At 58.8% G+C, this 19615-nt stretch overlaps 2 protein-coding genes across 9 annotated transcripts in view; both read left to right on the top strand.

Moving 5' to 3' along the window:
- Nucleotides 1-15699, top strand: part of SYNGAP1 (synaptic Ras GTPase activating protein 1) — a 38912-nt gene extending 23213 nt beyond the window's left edge. For 4 of the 8 annotated variants that reach the window (XM_081934792.1, XM_081934790.1, XM_081934795.1 and 1 more), the window contains 8 exons: nucleotides 532-733; nucleotides 854-1035; nucleotides 1274-1315; nucleotides 1596-2487; nucleotides 11424-11597; nucleotides 11720-11931; nucleotides 12218-12318; nucleotides 14003-15699. In XM_081934792.1, coding sequence (XP_081790918.1) covers nucleotides 532-733; nucleotides 854-1035; nucleotides 1274-1315; nucleotides 1596-2487; nucleotides 11424-11597; nucleotides 11720-11931; nucleotides 12218-12318; nucleotides 14003-14151 — 1954 coding nt within the window. In that variant the 3' untranslated portion in view covers nucleotides 14152-15699. Of the gene's footprint in view, nucleotides 1-531; nucleotides 734-853; nucleotides 1036-1273; nucleotides 1316-1595; nucleotides 2488-5097; nucleotides 5316-11423; nucleotides 11598-11719; nucleotides 11932-12217; nucleotides 12319-12901; nucleotides 12985-14002 lie in introns of those variants that run through there. The other 4 variants (XR_014173722.1, XM_081934793.1, XM_081934791.1 and 1 more) reach the window with 4 other exon arrangements.
- Nucleotides 15700-16284: 585 nt separating this feature from the next.
- ZBTB9 (zinc finger and BTB domain containing 9) lies at nucleotides 16285-17883 on the top strand. Its single transcript, XM_081938243.1, has one exon. It carries the CDS (start codon nucleotides 16346-16348, stop codon nucleotides 17855-17857), a length of 1512 nt encoding a protein of 503 aa, XP_081794369.1. The 5' UTR covers nucleotides 16285-16345; the 3' UTR covers nucleotides 17858-17883.
- Nucleotides 17884-19615: the final 1732 nt, after the last annotated feature.

Raw genomic sequence — 19615 nt, 5'->3', positions numbered from 1 at the left:
ATGTAGGCAGTGGCAAGGCCGCTCCCATCTCTGTCCCGGGGGTGGGCATGAATGAAGGTTGCAGGGACTCCAGCTGAAAGTGTGGGCAAACGGAGTCGGGCAGAGGAAGCGAAGGGGCCCAGACAGATGGCGGGAGCAGAGGTGGAATGGATGGCCACTCAGGCTGTAAGCACGGTGGTCTCTGCCTGCATCCCTCAAGGTGGAGGGGTTGGAATGGGAGGGGTTCGTCCGTGCAAGCACCCCAAGCATGCAGTCTGGGGGCATTGCATTTCTTTCAAAAATACCCCTGGCCCTTCTCTCTTGGTGTGCTGCTTGCTGACTACTACCTTGGGGGCAAATCCCGCCCCCCCCCGGCTGAGGAGGCTGGAGAGAGTGACAGACTGGCATTGCCCAAAGCGATGGGCGATGGGTGCATGGCTGCTGCTGTGCTTTGGGCCTCAGGGTGTGCTGGGCACTCGGGGGAGGAGGAGGGCCGGCCTGGCAAACGGAGGGCCCCCAACTCGAGTAACGAAAGGAGTGGCTCTGGCGCAGGTTCGGCAGCAAGGAGGAGTACATGGCCTTCATGAACGAGTTCCTGGAGCTGGAGTGGGCCAGCATGCAGCAGTTCCTCTACGAGATCTCCAACCTGGACACCCTCACCAACAGCACTAGCTTCGAGGGCTACATCGACCTCGGCCGGGAGCTCTCCACCCTGCACGCTCTGCTCTGGGAGGTCCTGCCCCAGCTCAGCAAGGTGCCTGCCGGGAGGGCGTGGGGTGGGGCTGGGTATGGGGTAGAGGAGGAGGGGCTGCGGCCGTCCGCTCGCTGGCATTGGAGTTGAGCGCCCATCTGCGGCGTCTTCCTCCCCACCTAGGAAGCCCTGATGAAGCTGGGCCCGCTGCCCCGTCTGCTGAACGAAATCAGCCTCGCTCTCAGGAACCCCCACATCCAGCGGCAGCCCAGCCACCAGGGCGAGCGGCTGCAGGCCAAGCCGATGATCCTCCGTGGGCCCTCGGCCGAAGTGCAGTCCTCGTACATGATGCGCGACCTCAACAGGTCAGGCCTGGGGCGGGGCGGGGGGTGGGGGACATGGGAAGACAGGAAGCAGGTGGACGTCCAGTTGCGAGTCCCAGACGAGATGGGCCTCTGCGGGGTTTCCTCGTGACTAAGGCTAAGAGCCCACAGGGGACCAGAGGGAGACTTCCCTAGGATGCCTATGGGAGATTTGGGGTGGGGTGTGAACGTGCTCCTGAAGAGCTTCCCCCTTGGGCTTACTCTGCATTTCTCCCCACAGCTCAGTTGACATGCAGCCCTACATGATGCGAGCTATGAACAGGTAAGGGCTGTGGGGAGGGGGTGGGTGTCCGTGGGAGGTTGGGGTCCTGCATAGAGGTTTCCTTCCCTCTGGACACAGGGTCCAGTCCCTCCGTCCTACCAAGTGGGCAGGGCCCCTTTACCGGCCTGGCCCCTCTGTCCCTTCAGCCTTGGCCGGTCTCCTGCAAGGGCTGGCAGAGGGGAGGTGGGGAGCCCCCTTGGGGTTGCTCTGCCACTCCCCCTCTTGGCAGACTCCGCTTCCTCCTGCCCTGATCAGTTCCCCACGCTGCCTTCCTCCACAGCTCCATCGACATGACGCGCTTGCCCTCCCCGACCAAGGAGAAGGGGTCAAAAGACATGTTCTTCGTGCCACGGCCGCCCCTGGCCCGCTCCTCCCCCGCATACTGCACCAGCAGCTCGGACATCACTGAGCCCGACCAGAAGGTGCTGAGCGTCAACAAGAGCGTCTCAATGCTGGACCTGCAGGACAGCCGCATGAACAGCGTCTCCAACCTGCACAGTGTAGGCGACCTGCTCAACAGCAGCCAGGCCTCCATCACGGCCGGCCTGGGTCTGCGGCCCAGCCGGCTCTCCCAGGGCAGCGGCTCCAGCATCGCGGCCGGCCTGCGGCTGAGCCAGATGGGCGTCACCACCGACGGGGGTGGCCCCTCCTCCGCGCAGCAGCTCCGCATCCCTCTCTCCTTCCAGAACCCCCTCTTCCACATGGCCTCTGACGGGCCAGCCGGCGGCCCGCTCCACGTGTCCCATCCGCACCGGCCGGCGGAGGGAAACCCCGCCGATACCTTTGCCCCCTTCCATGGCTACAGCAAGAGTGAGGACCTGTCGGCCAGCAAGCACATCATCCACAGCCACAGCTACAGCGACGAGTTCACGCGCCAGGGCTCGGAGTTCACCAAGCGCCAGCTGTCCCTGCAGGAGAACCTGCAGAACATGCTCTCCCCACCCCAGATCACCATCGGCCCCCAGCCCCAGCGCTCGGTCCCCGCCCCTCAGCCGCAGCCCCCCCTGCAGCGGGGCAAGTCCCAGCAGCTGACGGTCTCTGCGGCTCAGAAGCCTCGGCCCTCCAGTGGGAATCTGCTGCAGCCCGAGTCCACCTACGCCCCCACCCACGCCCGCCAGCAGCCGGTCACCAAGGAGGCTCCTTCCGCCCTCAAGCCATCCATCACCAAGCAGGTGAGTGACCTAGGCAGCTGCCGGCAGCGTCTGGAGCCCAAGTGCCGCACTGGGCTTGTGGCTCCTTCGATGGGCTCCTGCCTGAGGGGCCCTTAGGCAGGAAGGGAACGGTTTATGCCGGGCCCACGTTTCTGAGCACGGAGGTTCAGGGAAAGTTTCAAAACGCATTTTGTGATCAGGCGAGAAAGCTACAATTTGGCACCTTTCGCTTCTTTTCCTGATGACTCAACATGGAAGGTTTAAAGAAATAAATTCCAGGCAGTCCATTGTTGGTGCCCAACGTGGGGGCAACTCCAGCTCTTTTTCTCTTAGATTTGCTTTGCAGTCTACGGGGGGAGAGGAGAGGAGAGGAGGGGTCCCTTTTGGAGAAGGAGGGAACTGCCTCATTTGCCCAAAGGACTCCCCATCCATCAAGGGGCCAGGGGGAGACCCCTTAGTTCCCAGGGAGGGCAGCTCTTCCCCCCCCCCCCAGAGGACTCCCAGGGAAGCCAGAGGCCCTCCCCTCAGTCCCCGCTCCTTGTGCAGGGAAGCGAGGCTACTGGCTGGGACCCAACTCCCAGGTGCCATAGCCGCCACTGCCCCGAGGACCCACAAAGCAGACCCTGAATGGGTGATCCTGCTTCCCTGCCAAGCGTGGGCTTGGGGCTTGCTGGGATCAGCTTTGAAAGATACAGAAGAAGGGCACCCATTTATTTCCCACCCCTTTGCGATTTGGGTCTCCTTCCTAAAGAGAAGAAGGAAGGCGTCACATCTGGGCCTTCCCCATTCTGGCAAGTGGCTGTTGTGTGGTTTGTCTTACCGCAAGGGTTTGTGCCTTAACGTCAAGAGAACCAGCTCAGCTTGGAAAGTCTTCTGTTCTCGTTCCTCAAAACCGGGAGGGCTTCCTGGGGGGAGGAGGTGCCCCTCTTCTCTCTGCTGGGTGGGCAGAGTCTCCCTCTGTGTGTGTCTTGGGAAGCACCTGCAGAGTTGCCACTGGCGTGGGATGGGGCCTCTCAGCGGTCAAGCAGCTTCTCTCTGGAGCAGCTGATCTTGAAGAGCGTGGCATCCAGGACACGGAAGGCTTCGGAGTGGTAGAACGGCACTGGGGATAAATGGGCAACGGTGCAGCCTAGGTGCCACGAGAGTCCCTGGTGGGTTCTGCTGGATCCACCAGGTGGCTGCATGCATGCTGGATGAAGTTCTGGCTGCCCTTGAGGGGTGGTCCCGCCCAGAGTTCATCGTGGTAGCCCACAGTCCTCTGATGACAAGAGCAGGAGTGACGCCTTTCGCTCCAGGGACGGTTCCCAAGAGGGGAGGATTTGAGAGTCCCAAGAGCTAAGATGGGGAATGTCCGAGAGCCCGCTGGCTCTTGAGCCCCAGAGTGAATCTCATTCGGACCCTAGTGGCCTGCAGGCAATAATGTCAGGGGGTCATCAGTATCTCGAGGATACAGAACCCCAGTTTCGATGGTCTCTTCTGCATCTTCTCCGCCCTTTTTTCTCCAAAGGCAACATAACCAGAACTTTCGGAAGTCTTGCCCCAATACCCGACCCATCTGGAGAGGGTGTGATGGATCTTGCACTGTGTGTGTGTCAGCGTTCTAAGTATCATGCAGAATTAAATCAGAGTCCAAGGCAAAACTTTCCTTAAAGTTCCAATTTAATAAGTCAGACATCTTAGCACATCTGTGGAATCCCAATTCTGAAGAGCTTCCTGGGATTCCACCCAGTTGAAAGTTCATGATCCTATCCCCACACCCATAAATCCATCACATGGTCCAATCTTCTTCTTCCACGCTGGCATCTCCACCCCTCTGCTTCCGGTCAGGTGTCAAGGTGCGGAGACAAAAGATGACTTTGGCTTCTATAAAGGAATGACAACAACACATTCCACAATTCTACTCCTTTCTATTCCCCCCTCCCAACTACTACACTAATGAAACAGCACAGTGAAATAAAGTGTGGCAGGCCAAAGATCCTAAAAGGAATATAACTACAGGCCTGACAGGCGGCCTCTCCTCAGAAGAAAAACGTTTCCTGAAAAGAGAATAGCATAAAAGTTAACATAACACAATTAACCAGCTCTTCTCCCCCAAGGGGGACCCTTTGACTTCTCGGGAAACTTCTCATGGAATTGTTTTACTAACGTCTCCAATTTCAGGTTCCCACTGTTCACCCAAGTAGCTTCAGACCAAGGGTAACCCTTCCAGTGCACTAAGTACTGTAAGCAACCCCTATTCAGCCTGGAGTCTACAATTTTTTCCACCTCAGATTGTGTTTCCCCTTCTATCAGTACAGGAGGAGATTGAGCTTGGGTGGATGCTCTTATGCTAGACCCAATTGCTGGTTTCAACAAGCTACAATGAAATTCTGGGTCAGTTTTCCCTAGACTTCTGGGTAGACTGAGTCAAACTGTAACTGGGTTAACTATCTTCACTATTGGGAATGGACCTAGAAATTTTGGACCAAATTCCTTACTAGGCATTCCTAATCTTATGTATTTGGTAGATACAAAAACTTTGTCCCCCACACAGAAGGGGTTTTGGAGTGAGCGATGTTGATCAGCTTGCTTCTTTTAGGCTTCTGCCGCCTCTGCTAGAGCCTTCTTCGTATTCTCCCATCCTTTCTTTAGCGTATCCATCCATTCATTCAAAGACATGGAGGAAGGAGGTTCTCTAGGCAACTCAGGCATGGCAACAATTTCCATGCCACTAGTAATCTGGGAAGGAGTTAATCCTGTGCTGCTGTGGACCACATCGTTGTACGCCACTTCGGTGAAGGGTAGCAAGTCCGACCAGTTGTCTTGCTGATAGCCCACATAACACCGGAGGTATTGTTCCACCACTGCATTGGCTCTCTCTGCTGCGCAGTTCATGCTGGGATGAACCTCTGAGCTCAGTTCTTGTGTGGACCCAATAGATCTCAGGACCTCTCTCCAGAACGTGGCTGTGAACTGGACTCTGCGGTCTGAAATGATCCTCTTGGGCAATCCGTGCAGGTGATAAATGTGTTTCACAAACATTTTCGCTAATTTCTTTGTGGATGGCAACCCTGAGCAAGCCATGAAGTGTGCCTGCTTGGAAACCAAATCAATAACTGTCCAGATTACTCTGTTCCCACTGCTGTCTGGGAGTTTCACGATGAAGTCCATTGCGACCTCTTCCCATGGTCGGTTAGGGCTGGCCACTCGTTGTAGCAGTCCAGGGGACTTCTCCGGCAGTGGTTTCATTGTTGCACAAGTAGCACAGCTTTTTACATAATCTTCCACCTCCAATTCCATCTTTGGCCACCAAAATTGGTGCCTGGCAAGGCGGAGCATTTTTAGGTATCGAAAGTGGCCTCCTAGTTCCGCCTCATGGCTTCGCTGTAGAACTTCCAGGCTCAACCCCGCAGGGACGTACAGTTTGGACCCCTTCCAGGCTAATCCATTTTCCATCATTAGGATTTCCTGGTTATTGTTGAGCCACTGGTCTGTTGGGAGCGCCAATTTCATAGCTGTCATCAGCTTATCCTGGCTTCCATTACTTTCATACTGCGTTTTTTTCGACAAAGCATCCCCCAACAAGTTTTTTGGTACTTGTTGGACCCCTGGCGGTTTTTGTCTCTGCTGCAGGTGCTGCAGGTTCTGGGCCCTTGGATTCAATCATCCCTGGCTGGCCCTTTTCCTCCACCGGTAGTAGCGGCTCAACCGCAGTCATCAATTTCCTACCACCGTCTTCCCACTTTATCGTACGCTTCCACTTGTCAAGCCATGCAAGCCCCAAGATTATTTTTTACGGCATCTCTGGAGCCACAATGAATCTGAGAAGCTCATAGTGGCGGCCCACTTGTAACTTCACCAGTTCAGTTATTAGCGTGGCCGGGGCCCCTCCAATTAGCGTTCCATCTACCTGCTCAACCCAAATGGGACAGGCTAGAGGTCTTGTGCGTATGCCTAGTTGCTTGACAATCGACATGCTGATTAAGCATCGAGTGCAACCGGTGTCCACAACTGCTTCAACTTCCCCTTCCACCCCCGTCTCAGGTACTTGGAGGTTGACTTGGAAGGCGAAGGGGCGGATAGGTGCATTCACCATTGAGTCATCTTCAGCATTTTCCTCCTCTGATTCCTCCCCATTGGTAGGACTTTTCATCACCTTAGGTTGGGGATCCTCTTCCAGAGGTTGTTGGCCCTTTTCCTCCTCCGAGGCGTCGCCCTTGGTAGGACTTTTCGTCACCTTAAGTTGGGGATCTTCTTCCAGAGGTTGTTGGCCCAGGTGACTCTTTTCTGGTGGCATCTGGGGCCTTCTCTTTACCACCGTGGCAGTTGGTGTGCACGTTTGTGGCATTGGGGCTGGAGCCAAGCATTCTGATGCTCTGTGGCCATGTTGACAGCAACAATGGCATTTTATTGGCCCCCATGAGGAAAGGAACCTAGTTACATCTCTAAACTTAGGAACCACCTCTACACATTGTTCTATTATCCATCCTGTAGCTTCCCCTTCATTCATCCCTTCTTCCATTGTTGAGAACTCTTCTCTGTAGGAAGGTGGGGTAAGAACCTGTTGGGGCATTGCAGGGGAGACTGGAACCGGTGGGGAGGTCAATCCCTCAGTTGGCCACTGCCCAATTATCTGCCATGGTGCCATCTGCTGAGGGAGGGCAGGTGCCCACTGGCATCCCTCCCATCCATGACCTGGGGTTAAGACCCATCCCGGGGTTGCCTGCTTCACAGGTTTCAGTTCAACCAACGATGGCTGGGTAGGGGGGTTTATGTGCCAAGGACTCCTCTGCCGGCATGGAGGAGTTATGGGCCAAGTAGGTGCCCTCTGCTGTCTTGGAGGATTTTCCCATGCTTATGGCCAAGAAGTTGCCCACTGGAATCATATCCATCCATACTCTGGAAAGAAAACCCAATCTGGTGGTGCTTCATTCACAAGCTGCAGCCTAATTTCCGGTGGCTGGCAAGTGAAAGATGCTGGCCAAATCCCTTCTTGCTGGCTGGGTTGAATTTCCCATTTTGATAGGAAATCTGTCTTCAACTCAGTTGCAGGGCAATGGGTCATTTCATTTATCGCTGTTTGGAAGGAGTCAAAATCTCCACTCCAGTTTTTTCCCCAAGCCTTGCTTCCAAGCTGGGGGGAAGGAGGGGGAGCATGCACTCACGTTTAGTTGCTCAAGTTGATCTTGGACTTTCATTCTCCCTCCGTGCGGTGAATTAGTTTCCTCCTCCGGTCACTACGGGTTTGCCCCCCTGCAATTAATGGGCTGCTCATAATGAAGACAACACACACGGTTTCTTGATACACGAGTGGCCCAGAATGTTATCTGGACCCCCCTTTTATTAAGAGCGTATAAGGAAATAAAAGCATTCTGATATATAATTGGTTAAAATACAACGTTATGCCTAATATGGTTATTTTTAGCTATACCTGCTTAAGCGCTTTTACCACGTGTTTCCTATGCAGCTAGTAACTTCCTCAGTTTGAAAGTCCCTGTTAAGATCTAAGCATTGCTATTGTCTTTGCAAGCACAGCTTTCTAATTTGGGTCCTCCCAGTGGGCATCCATCTCAATCCGCATTTACTACTCAATTTATTCCAGTCCCAAATTCCATATATGTGTTCCAATCAGGAAAACTGATCTGCACATATACCATGGTGACCTTGTTCCCACATCTCCTCTGTTTTTGTTTTATTAGAAGCGGTCCTCTTGTTCAGAGTCACTGCCTGAAATACAAGGATGTTTGAAAGAGGAGATGCACATATACCATGGTGACCTTGTTCCCACAGGTCACATCTTCCCAGACGCTATTTATTTGAAATTTCCCTCTCCCACAAATTCCTTTGCTGCTTGGGAGAGATGTAGAGAAGCGTCTCATCTCAGTTTCTTATCTCAAAAAGCTTTCTCTTAATTGTTCGCTGATATTTTAGCTGACCCGGTCAGCGTTGGGAAATCACCCAACATCACCCCTTCCAACCCTGCTATTGTATTGTATTGCATATTGTACTTCTACCCTGGTCCTTCTCTTCGTTAGACTAGACATGCCCAGTTCCTGTAACCGTTCTTCATATGTTTTAGCCTCCAGTCCCCTAATCCTCTTTGTTGCTCTTCTCTGCACTCTTTCCAGAGTCTCCACATCTTTTTTATAGTGTGGCCTTAACCAAGGCCTTATCAAGTGGTATTAGTACCCACGTGATCTTGATTCTATTCCTCTATTAATGCAGCCTAGGTTTTTTGCATTGGCATTTTTGGTGCCGCCGCACACTCATATTTGATTGTCCACTAAGACGCCAAGATCCCCCCTCACAGTTTCTACTATTTCACCTAATCTGCAGCGCTTGGTCCTTCTTGCCGAAGTGTAGCAAAACGGTTATGCTTAGCTTATCAGATACTTGGGAACTGAGGAGGCAGCGGCGCAAGGAAAGCGCAATCAGCGACAATAGTCAGACATCAACACCCTCATCAACCACTAAAACATCCATGCGACCACGAAGCCTCTATAAGCACAGCGTGTAGAGCAGCCTCAGTGCACCTGTTCTGGAGAGAGCCCCAAAGCTTGGAAGAATAAGAGTTTGTCCCCCATGATTGACTCAGGTTGGATCCTGCAAAGCCTCTCGCTGCCCCCTCCCCACCCGGGGTGATGTGGGATGGCAGCCTTTCCCTCGGTGTGGATGGAGGAGGAGGAGGCGCATTCTGTGAGAAAGCCGCAGTGTCGATGTATGGGAGACACGGGACAGATTTTGCTGCAGGCGATCGCCATGACCACGAGTGTCGGCCTTGCCGAGTGGAAGGAGTCTGTGGACGGCCCAGCAAGGAGCCCCCCCGTGGGTTGTGGCCCTCTTTGTCGTCCGTCCCCCCCCCCCCGGGCCATTGTGAGCACAGCCAGGGACAGGCATGGCTGCAGCCCACTCCTTCCAGAACAAAGAGGGAGCGGTGCTTGTAGAGGAATTGTGTCCATCACACTTCTGTGGGAGCTCTGCTTGGGCAACATAAGCCCTGGTGGCGCAGCAGTTAGAATGCACGATGGCAGGGAAACTGCATTCCCACAGCCATCAGTTCGATCTTGTCCAGCTCAAGGTTGACTCGCCCTTCCATCCTTTGGAGGTGGGTAAAATGAGGACTCTGATTGTTGCAGGCAAGATGCTGACTCTGCTGTAAAACCACCGTGGAGCAGCATGTAAGTCTAAGGGCTTTTATTGCTGTCCTGTCACCAGTGCCCTGCCCAGGGGCTGAGGGGCCCCGGGATGCGAGTGATGGGGGGAATAATAAGGGATCCAGACGGATGACCGCTCCGAGCCTGGCTTTCTTAGACCGGGGAGGATGTCCAGGGAGACTCTTGCAATTCTTGCTCAACAAGGAGACACAAACTGACCTGCAGGAGGCCCTCCAAAAAGCCCCCCCACCACCACCACCACAAGGAAGCGTGGCTGCTGTTCTCCCTCCGATTGGCGGGAGCAGTGAAGGTTTGGTGAGGAGATGCCCCATGGGGCCCTTTCATCTGAGTTCAGGCTAAGCAGCAGCAGTGTACCCCCCGCCCCTCCCTGGGCATTTTCAGGCAGGGACCGGAAAGCAGACCCTCTAGGATGTTGTCCGGAATGAGATGGGTGCCCACAGAAATGATACCAATCAATCAAATAAATCCGTGAGATGGGAGAGACGATGGAGGAAAGGAAAAGGACAGTTTTCTCAACTTTTGGGATTCTCTGGCATCAGAAAGGATGTGGCATTTTGGAATTTGGAAAGGGCAAGACGTTTTACTGTCTCCAAAACGAAGTGTGTGTGCACGCACGCACACACACACACACACACACACACACACACACACGGGGAAGATAGCAATCAGCTATTCGGGGAGACATCTGGAAGTGGTTTTCTTGGAGATTTCCCTGAGCAGAGGACCTTGGCAGGAGAATGGCCCTCCCCTGTCTCCCCCACCCCTGCCTTAGGCAATCGGGGAAAATGCGGACCCTCCTTGGCAAACCCGGCCCACCGAGAGCAGCTCCCCCCCCCCCCGATCCTCATGAAGGAAATCTGAGCAGAGTTTGGGGCGGGGTCCAACTGGTGGTGACCCCAACTTAAACTTACCGTATTTTTCGGACTATAAGACGCACCCTCTGTTCCCTCAAAAAAGAGGGTGAAAATCTGGGTGCATCTTATACATCAAATGCAGCATTTTTCTGCCTCCTCAGACCCTTTCACCAAAATGGCCGTGCATAGCTTGTAGGAGGCTTTTGGAGGACTCCTGGGGGTTGGGGAGGGCAGAAATGACCCAAAAATGGGCAGTTTTTACTCAAATTTGCCCCCCCCTGCCCCCAGGAGCACTCTGTAAGCTTCCTAATACCCTTTTTTTGACAAAAAATGGTTCCGCTTTTTGCTTGTTTTTGCCCCCCCCCCTCGAACACTCTACAAGCGTCCTAAGTGCTACGCATGCCCCTTTTTTTGGAAAAAACACGGGTCCGTTTTCGTGAAAAAGAGGCCGTTTTTGGTAGGTTTACAGAATGCAAAAACTTTTATTTAGTTGCCTCTTAAAACCTTTGTGTGTCTTATACTCCGAAAAATACAGTAATCCTCTTGGGGTACTGAACATTTTGGTTGCAGTTCCTGAGAATTGGAAGAAGAGAAAGTAAATAGTGGACTGGGGGGGGGGGAGAGGGGAAGGGAGCTGGAAAACCAAGGAACGGGGGGCCCTGGGTACCCCACCTTAGGCCCCACCACTTCTCCCTGGTCCCTGTGTTGGGCTAGGGACCAAAAAAGGGTGTCCCATCTCCCAAACCGAGCATTGGTGGCCCATGAGAACGGTGGCCCAGTAGTGGTGGTACATGGCTTCCTGGTGCCCGCCTCTCACTTCCTGGTCTGCCCCTCCCCTTGCAAGGACAATGGTGTTTTTTTGGGGGGGGGCACTGCCATTCAGAAGACTCGGGGTGAGTGTGCACCAACTCCCGCGTGAGCTGACCTCATCCCTCCTCTGATCCACCAGACCTCGCACACTCCCTCGACGCTGAATCCCATCCTGCCGGCCTCGGAGCGGACTGTGGCCTGGGTCTCCAACATGCCCCACCTCTCAGCGGACATCGAGAGCTCCCACATCGAACGGGAAGAGTTCAAGCTGAAGGAGTACTCCAAGTCCATGGACGAGAGTCGGCTGGACCGTGTGAGCCTCCCTCTGTGGGGCGCCCCCCCTGGACCTGGGAGAGGCAGCGGCCCTGCCATAGGCCTGGATACCGCAGGGGTGCCCAGCCTGAGGCTCCTCTCCCCCCCCCCCCCCCATTGCAGGTGAAGGAATACGAGGAGGAGATCCACTCGCTGAAGGAACGCCTGCACATGTCCAACCGGAAGCTGGAGGAATACGAGAGGCGCCTGCTGAGCCAGGAGGAGCAAACTGGCAAGATCCTGCAGCAGTACCAGCAGCGCCTGGAGCAGAGTGAGAAGCGCCTCCGGCAGCAGCAGGTGGAGAAGGACTCGCAGATCAAGAGCATCATTGGCAGGTGAGCTGCAGGGCAGGGCCGCCACGGGGGCCCGGGAACCTCAGGGAGGGGTCCCCCTTGCCTTCTTCATCCTACAGGTAGGGGGGAGGCATTGGCAACAGAGGGGACTGTGTGGCTCCTAGAGCTGGTGGGGCATGTGGGAAGGGCCGCTCCTTACCGGCGGGGCCCCAGCTGCGGTCTCTGGGGCCCCGCTGCTTTTGGGAGCCCCCGTTCCCGCAGCTGCTGGCGGCCCCGGCTCCCGCCGCCTGCCTGCCGGGTGGGGGGGCCCGGATTGACTCCAGTGAAGCTTGTCCCTGCAGGTTGATGCTAGTGGAGGAGGAGCTGCGCAGGGATCACTCGGCCGCCCTCGACACCTCCGAAACGCGGAAGCGGCTGCTCGACGCTCAGGTGGAAATTACAATGTCATTGTCCTTTCCCATGTCTCCATCAACCATCCCCCCTCCCCCCCATCTTCGTCTCCCCCTCCCCCCGCTTATTCCTCTGGATGTGACTGCTCGTCCTCTGCCTATGGGGTTGGCAGCGTCAGGAACAGGGGCCCCTAGCAGTGGGATTGGAGCTCCTTGCCCTCTCCGTGCCCAGCCCTGCCCTCTTGGGAGGGTTGTGGGGCAGCTGGGTGGGTGGGTGGAGGGAGGAAGCGGAGGGGATGCCTGGAGACAGCAGCAAAGCAGGTTGCAGGAGGTCCCGGGGGCAGCCCAGATGGAAGGGGGCAGAGCAGCTCCCCTCATTCTCCTCAACCCCCTGGCCAGAACACCACCAAGGCCCCCATGGCTGGGCAGAGGGTGGGGCTTCCCAGACCCAGAAGCTCTGGGCCCCTCTCTGAGAAGCGTACCTGGCGCCCATGGGTGGACCGTGTGTCTCCATGGGTCTGGCAAGTCGCCCCAGAGCAGCCCCCTGATTTTCTGCCTTCTCTGCGGCACTGCGGCCGCCCCGGCCCCCCCTGACCCCCTGTGTTTTCTCCCTTTCATCCTAGCTGTTTACCAGGTAACTCTGTGTGGCCCCGGTTTTGTCACTTGAGGGACCAGGGGACCCCGCCATCCATGTGGGGCAGACCAGGTGGGTCTTGCAGGCACTGCTTCTCCAGCCCCCCCATATTCCCTCGGCTGGGATGGGTCCACTTTCCACACCCCATGGCCCCACATCCCCTGCTGCTGGGGGGTGTTCAGAGACTGCGCTGAGTAAGGGGTCCTCTGTTGCTGTGACCAGCATGTCCCCCCCCCACCGCTGCCCCCCATCACGGCCACCCTTCCTTCCATTTCTCGTCTTGTCTGCCAACAGCATGCCATGTGGGGGCTGGGACTGGGGGGGGGGGAGCACAGGCACATGGGCCATCTGGGCACTCACCTATCTGTGCATGGGTGGGTGGGGGGCCCGATGGGGGAGGGGCACAGGAGGACACCCCCCCTCCCTTGGCAAGGGGTCGGCAGCCCGTGGACCCGGAGAGGTTAGTGCCAGAGGCAGATGGGAAGGCTGCCCGGTGAGTCCTTGGTGAACTGGGGAGCGAGGAGGGGGGAGGTCTCCCTTGGAGGACTCTGGGGTGCCTGCTGGCCCCTCCCCCAAACTCTATTCCCCTGACCTGGTTGAGTCCCTCCCCCTGCGCAGGACACTGGGGTCCCTCAGCCTCCAGTCCTTACCAGAAGGGAAGCCCCATCTGACCCTCCCCCAACTGGCAGATCATTTGCTACCTGGTCACCCCTGAAACCTGTGGTGCCATAGGGACCCTAATTTCAGCTGCTGGGAGAGGGCCTGGGGGGGGGGCTGGTGAGGTTATGGGAGTGGCCCCGCTGGGGGAAGGAAAGAGGAGAGCAGCTCTTTTCCTTGGGGGAGGGCTCTCTGTTACAGCCCCCTTTCATCCCCGAGGGCCCTGTGAGTTGGGGCAGGGGTCCCGAAGGAGGAGGCGGGATTCTCCTGGGCAGACGAGAGGGCTGGAGCTGGGAGGGAGCTGGGGCAGGGGAGAAGCTCTAGGCAGGAGGGGGGGAGTGAGGGTGGGGAGTCAAAGCAGGTGCCTTGTGCGTTCCCGGGCCCTTAACTGTAATAAATAAGGGGCTGCTCTCCCCTTCTCGCTCTCTTGCAGGAGAGGCAGCTTTCCGCCGTGGGTGCAGCAAACCCGCGTCTGAGCGGCGTTATGGGTCCGCCCTGGAACGGGATCCTACCCGGGCAACCGCCTCCGCTCCCGCGACTCCAGATCACGGAAAATGGAGAGTTTCGCAGCACCGTGTCTGAGCACTAGCGACTGCCCCCTGCCTCGTCCCGGTCCCCCACCAGCCGGCGGGGAGCCGTGGGGCGGTGGGTGGGGCGGGGGGCTAATCTGGAATCTCACGCCGGGGGCCGGGGAAGGGTCCGGAGGCATTCAGGGTGTTTTATAGCAGGACAGAGACGACAATCTTACCTACCCCTCGGGACCACCCGTTCTTGGACAGAGCTGTGGACGGTGCCTCCCCCTCCCCTCCCCTCCCCCGTACTTCTCAGGAGTGGCATCCCTCCCCCCTGACTTTCTCCCTCCCCCTCCCGCCTGGCAGCAGGGACTTTCCTGAAGGCAGTGGTTGAAGGGGGTCCCCCGCCCTCCCCTCTGCCTCCCCTGCCCCCCAACCTCTGTGCTGCTGGGGAAGGACGCGTGGCCTGGGGGAGGGCAGGCTGGTCCCAGTTCCCCCCATCGAGCGCTCTCCTCAGCCGGCCGCTGGGACGGTTGGGGGTCCCTCCCACGCCTCCCCGGGGCCCATGAGGGCGGGGCAGGGGCTGGGGCACAGGGGGTCGATGGTCCCTCCTCAAGAGTACCGCAAGGTCTGCCCCCTTCTGCCCCCCCCCAAGGAATCTCTGCCCCCTTCTCTGACAAAGGGCTTCGCCTCTCTGTACAGCATCTCTCCCCCCCTCCCCGCCCCGCAGGACTCCCTAGGGGTCTCTTCTTGGGGTGGGGGCCAAGGTAGGGCGGGGGAGTCTCCTTCCTCCTCCCTTTCCCCCTCCCCCGTCTCCCCGGAGGGGGCTCATCAAACTCGCAAAAAGAAGCCATTTTTGGGAACTGCCCAGCTGCAGGGTGCTGCTCAGGGCGGGGCGGGGCTGGCGGCCCCCCGCCAGAGAAAGCGAAGGGAGGGGACCGGCTCCCGACTCGACTCGTGTGGTGCTCGCTCGCGTCCGTCTGTCCGTCCGTCCGTCGTGCTCGTCCCGGGGCTGCCGCTGGGTGGAAAGTGTTTGGCGCGCGCCGCTGCTTCGTCGTGGTGTTTCTTTCTCGCTCTCCCGCTGCATCCCCCTCCCCCCCTTAGCTCCCCTCCCTCCCCCCCGCCCTCCGTCGCCTCCTCCGTGCCCCCCCTCCTCCCACAGCCACCCTCCCCCTCCCCTTTTTCTTTGGTAGGACTCCCCCCGCCCCCCTCCTTTCTTTTCTCCCCCCCTCCCCCACCCCCGGACAATGACAGGGGCTCAGGTGAGCACCGTAGATATTTATACGTATTATGATGAATATGATGAATTATTATTACTCTTATGACGACTCCAAGTTTGTACATATGTGAATCCCCCCCCCGGACTGCCTCCCCCCTTTCCCCCCCCTCCCCGGCTGTAATTACGCGGGATTTGTACTGTACATAGACGAGTGCGCGTCCTCCCCCTCCCTGTACAGAGACCCCCACTCTCCGCGGAAGGGGTTCGAGGCCGCTCGGCTCCCCCCCCCCGCTCCCCCTCCCCCCTTTTCTCTCCAGCTCTCGGAGTTATTTTATGTCAGATTTATTTTTCTTTCTCATTTCCTTTCCTGGAGTGTGTGGTGACAACAGAAGAAAAATGTTTAATAAAAGCAGTTGGTCTTTTATGCCACGTGGCTTCTCTCCTCCGGGCAAAAGGGGGGGGCGTTCCTGCCGCTTCTCCCGCTGCCCTCCCGCCGCACCGAGAGGGGCGCCAGCGGGGGAGACGAGGGGGTGGGGGTGGGCCGTGTGAACGCAGCCGGGAGCAGACCCGGGTCACCGCCGGAACGAAGCCGCGGGAGGACCATGTGGCTGGGAGAACTGAGCGCCACGCCCACTCCGCGCTCAGCCATTCAGGGGAAGGCCCGCCCCTTAGCGAGCGACTGGAAGGGAAAACAAAACGCCGCCTAGTTGCCAATCGGCGAGCACATCTACATCCGGGTTAGCTAATCATCTCCCCCCCCCTCCCGCTCCTGTTCCCCGATGACGCTACGGGGCGGGCAACAAAACCATTCGAACCTCCGCCCCCTTCCCCGGAGACTCTCCGATTGGCCTGAAAAGGAGCGGGAGGTCAGCCAGCAGCCTCTTTCCGCCTCCTAATTGGGCGAGGCGCTTGGGGGCGGGGCCGCTTCCGATCCCTCCCACGGGGATCCCCAGCGTGCCCGGGGCCGGGCTCGCTGGTCTTCCTGCCCCGCGCATGCGCAGAGGGCGCTCCGGCTCTCGCGGGTGGGGCGGGTGCTGGCCTGAGCATGTGCAGAGCGCCGCCCGTGAGTCCGGGGTCGGCCATGGAGGCGGAGGGGGCGCGCAGCGTGCAGATCGAGTTCCCGCAATACGCGGCGGGGCTGCTGGAGTCGCTGAACCGGCACCGGCTGGAGGGGAAGTTCTGCGACCTGTCGGTGCAGGTGCAGGGCCGCGTCTTCCGGGCCCACAAGGGCGTCCTGGCCGCCGCCTCCCCCTACTTCCACGACAAGCTCCTGCTGCGCGACGCCGGCCGCCTGGTCCTGCCGGGGGCCATCGAGCCCGAGGCCTTCGAGAACCTCCTGCAGCTCATCTACTCGGGCCGCCTGCGCCTCCTGCTCGACGCCCTCCCGGGGCACCTGCTGGCCGCCAGTGGCCTCCAGATGTGGCAGGTGGTGGACCAGTGCTCGGGCATCCTCAAGGAGCTGGAGGCCGCCGGGGGGCCGCTCGCCTACGCCCGCCCCGGGTGGGCTGCCCGCCCCTCCGCCACCGAGAGCCCCAGCAGCAGCAGCGGAGGCGGCCACCCCCACCGCCTGGGCCCCTGTGAGGACGGAGGAGGAGGGTCCAGCCGCCCCCACCACCCGCTCTCCCTGGAGGAGGAGGAGGAGGAGGAGGAGGAGGTGGTGAAGATCCGGGTGTCCCAGGAGGAAGAGGAGGAGGAGGAGGAGGAAGAAGAGGAGGAGGAGGAGGAGGAGGAGGACCGGCAGGCCCAGATCTGCAGCGGCTCGGTTGACCAGCCGGTGAAGGTGGTGTTGAACGAGGAGCAGGAGGAGGAGTGCCGCCGTGGCAGGGGCCGTCTTGGCAAAGGGTCCTCCAGTGAGCCGGGCCCGGCCTTTGCTTCGCCCCACGAGGCCCCCAAAGTCTTCTACATCAAGCAGGAGCACTTTGACCCTGAGGAGGCTGCTTCCTCCGGGCTGGGGGGCAGCCCGGCCTCCTGCCTCTCCGAGACCAACTTCCTGAAACCCCTGGGCCGCCCCCCGGCCAGTGCCTCTGAGGTGCCGGGCCTCTGCCAGACGGAGATCCAGGCCGGTGGGCAGCTCGGCTACCTCCCCCTGCCTGGCGGGGCGTCCGCAGCTCCCGGCTGTTTGGCCGGGAAATCCCAAACCCTTTCCGCAGACTCCGTGGCGGCTTTCCCCGAAAGCTCATGGAAGCCCGTGGACCTGCACGGCAATGAGATCCTGGCCCACGGCGTGCATGGCCAGGCGGTGCACGCCCCTGTCAAGCTGATGTCTGCGCCCGACGGGAAGAAGTTTGGCTGCCTGTGCGGGAAGCGCTTCGCCGTGAAACCCAAGCGCGACCGGCACATCATGCTGACCTTCAGCCTGCGTCCCTTCGGCTGCTCCGTCTGCACCAAGAAGTTCAAGCTGAAGCACCACCTGACGGAGCACATGAAGACCCACGACGGGAACCTGCACGCCTGCCAGGACTGCGGCCGCAAGTTCCGCGTCCAGAGCTGCTTCCTGAAGCACAAGGAGCTCTGCAAGGGGCAGGGCTGGGCCACCGCCTGCTGGACCTACAAGTAGGGCAGGGAGGGAGGGAGGGGGCTGCCGAAAGCAGAAGGGGGGCTAGGCCTGCTTCCCGAACTCCATCGGGGGGGGGGGGCTCAGAGCAGGACGGGTTGCTCATCATCTTGCCCCCCTCCATGGGGGGGGGAGCATGGAAATATGTGGGGTGCTCCCATGTGGCCCCCTCCCCTGAAGAGATACGGATGCCAGAAGCAGATCTTCCCTCCTCCGCCAAGGTCACCCCCAGAAATGGAATTGTGGGCCGGGAATTGCTTGGATGGAAACGCTGCTGTTGCTATTCCAGGTGCTGACCGCTCTGTGGGCTTCTCCTGCAGCAGCGGTCAAGGGGCCGAGGCTCCCAAGCAGCCTCCTCTGCTGGGCAGGCCCTCTTGGTGGGGGTGGGTGCTGCTGAGTTGACTCCTCTGGCCGCAATCTGACCTCCTGGGGCCTCGGCATGAAGGCCCTTCTCTCCGGCGGTTGGAAGGAGGGTGGGGGACCCCCCGGAGGGGCTGCTGCGTAGTGAGCAAAGCCTGGGCTGAAGAGGGGTGAAGAGTGGCTTCCAGGAACAGCCTGTGCTGGGTGGCTTCCCTGGCTGGGAAGCCCTTCTTCCCCACTGGGAAAGCAGGGAGCGAACGGGTGCCAGGAAGGGGCCCTCCGATCTTTCCATGAAGGCATGGGATGAAGGGAGGGAGTGGCTGGGTGGGAGACCTCGGCCTGGAGGCCAGAAACCAATGAGGAATGTTGAAGAAGAGCTGGGAATCTTTGGCTTGGACTGGCTGGAGTGGACTGGATGGCCTCAAGGGGCCCTTCTGGCACTGGGCTTTTGTGAGCCTCATGGGAGCTGGACTGGAGGTGCCTCTTCTGCTCTGCAGGTAGATGAGTGAGCTCCCTCCCCCCCAGTGCTCCCCTGCTGGTGAACCCTCCCCTCCGTGCTTCACCCAGAGGAGTCCAAAGGGAATTTTAAGGGAAGCCGGGCACAGCGAATTCTCAGGGAGAGGCTCCGGGCCACCGAGGAAGCCCCCTCCCACAGGAAGCCTTCCAGGAGTCTCTGCTGCCCCTCTCCCTTGCTGCCCCTGGGGCTCCCTTTGGAGGCCATGCGGTGGGGCCTGGGCTGGTCCCCCGATGGAAGAGATGCCCACGGAGGACGGGGGTCCCTGGCCGAGGGGCTCTGGCGGGGCCTTCTTCCCTGAGGGGGTGGGGAGCAGCAGTCTCCCAGGGAAGGGGCTGGGCTGGGCTGTAGGTGGGAAGCCCCACAATTGGGGCTTTCGTTTCACCCCCGTCTTCCAGAGATGTGGAGGCAAATCTTCTGCTGCACTGAAGGGATTTTGGCTTTCAATCAGACCTGTTACGGTTGTTGTTTTCCCCCCCCCTGACCCATCATCCTCCCCAATGAAGGAAAAATGCTTAAACCACCACGGGTGAACGTTTTCATTTGGGGACGGGGAATGAGGCGGCTTCCCTTGGAAGGAGCCAGGAGGTTGCTTGGCGCATTGGGACTCTTCAGGGACTGGCAAGGGGGGGGGTCCGCGATGGGAGGCGCTCAGCTGTGCCCAGGAGGGGAGGGGAGGGGGGGCTGGCGTGTCACTGTGGATGCTGAGTGGAGGAACCACTCAAGGGCTGCGTCCAGAGGGGAGCTGGACCCCCTACAGGGATGGGGCTTTCCTGACCTGTGAATCCAGCTGGCATTAAATGAAACCGAGTGTGTGTGTGTGTGTGTGCGTGTGTGTGTGTTCCAGGGCTGAGGCAGCTGAACTGCAGTGACTGTGACTCTCTTGG

The sequence above is a fragment of the Natrix helvetica genome (assembly GCF_964273705.1).
Source record: "Natrix helvetica genome assembly, chromosome: 1".
In the NCBI taxonomy this organism is placed as follows: domain Eukaryota; kingdom Metazoa; phylum Chordata; class Lepidosauria; order Squamata; family Natricidae; genus Natrix; species Natrix helvetica.
This window is presented reverse-complemented; position numbering and strand designations above follow the sequence as displayed.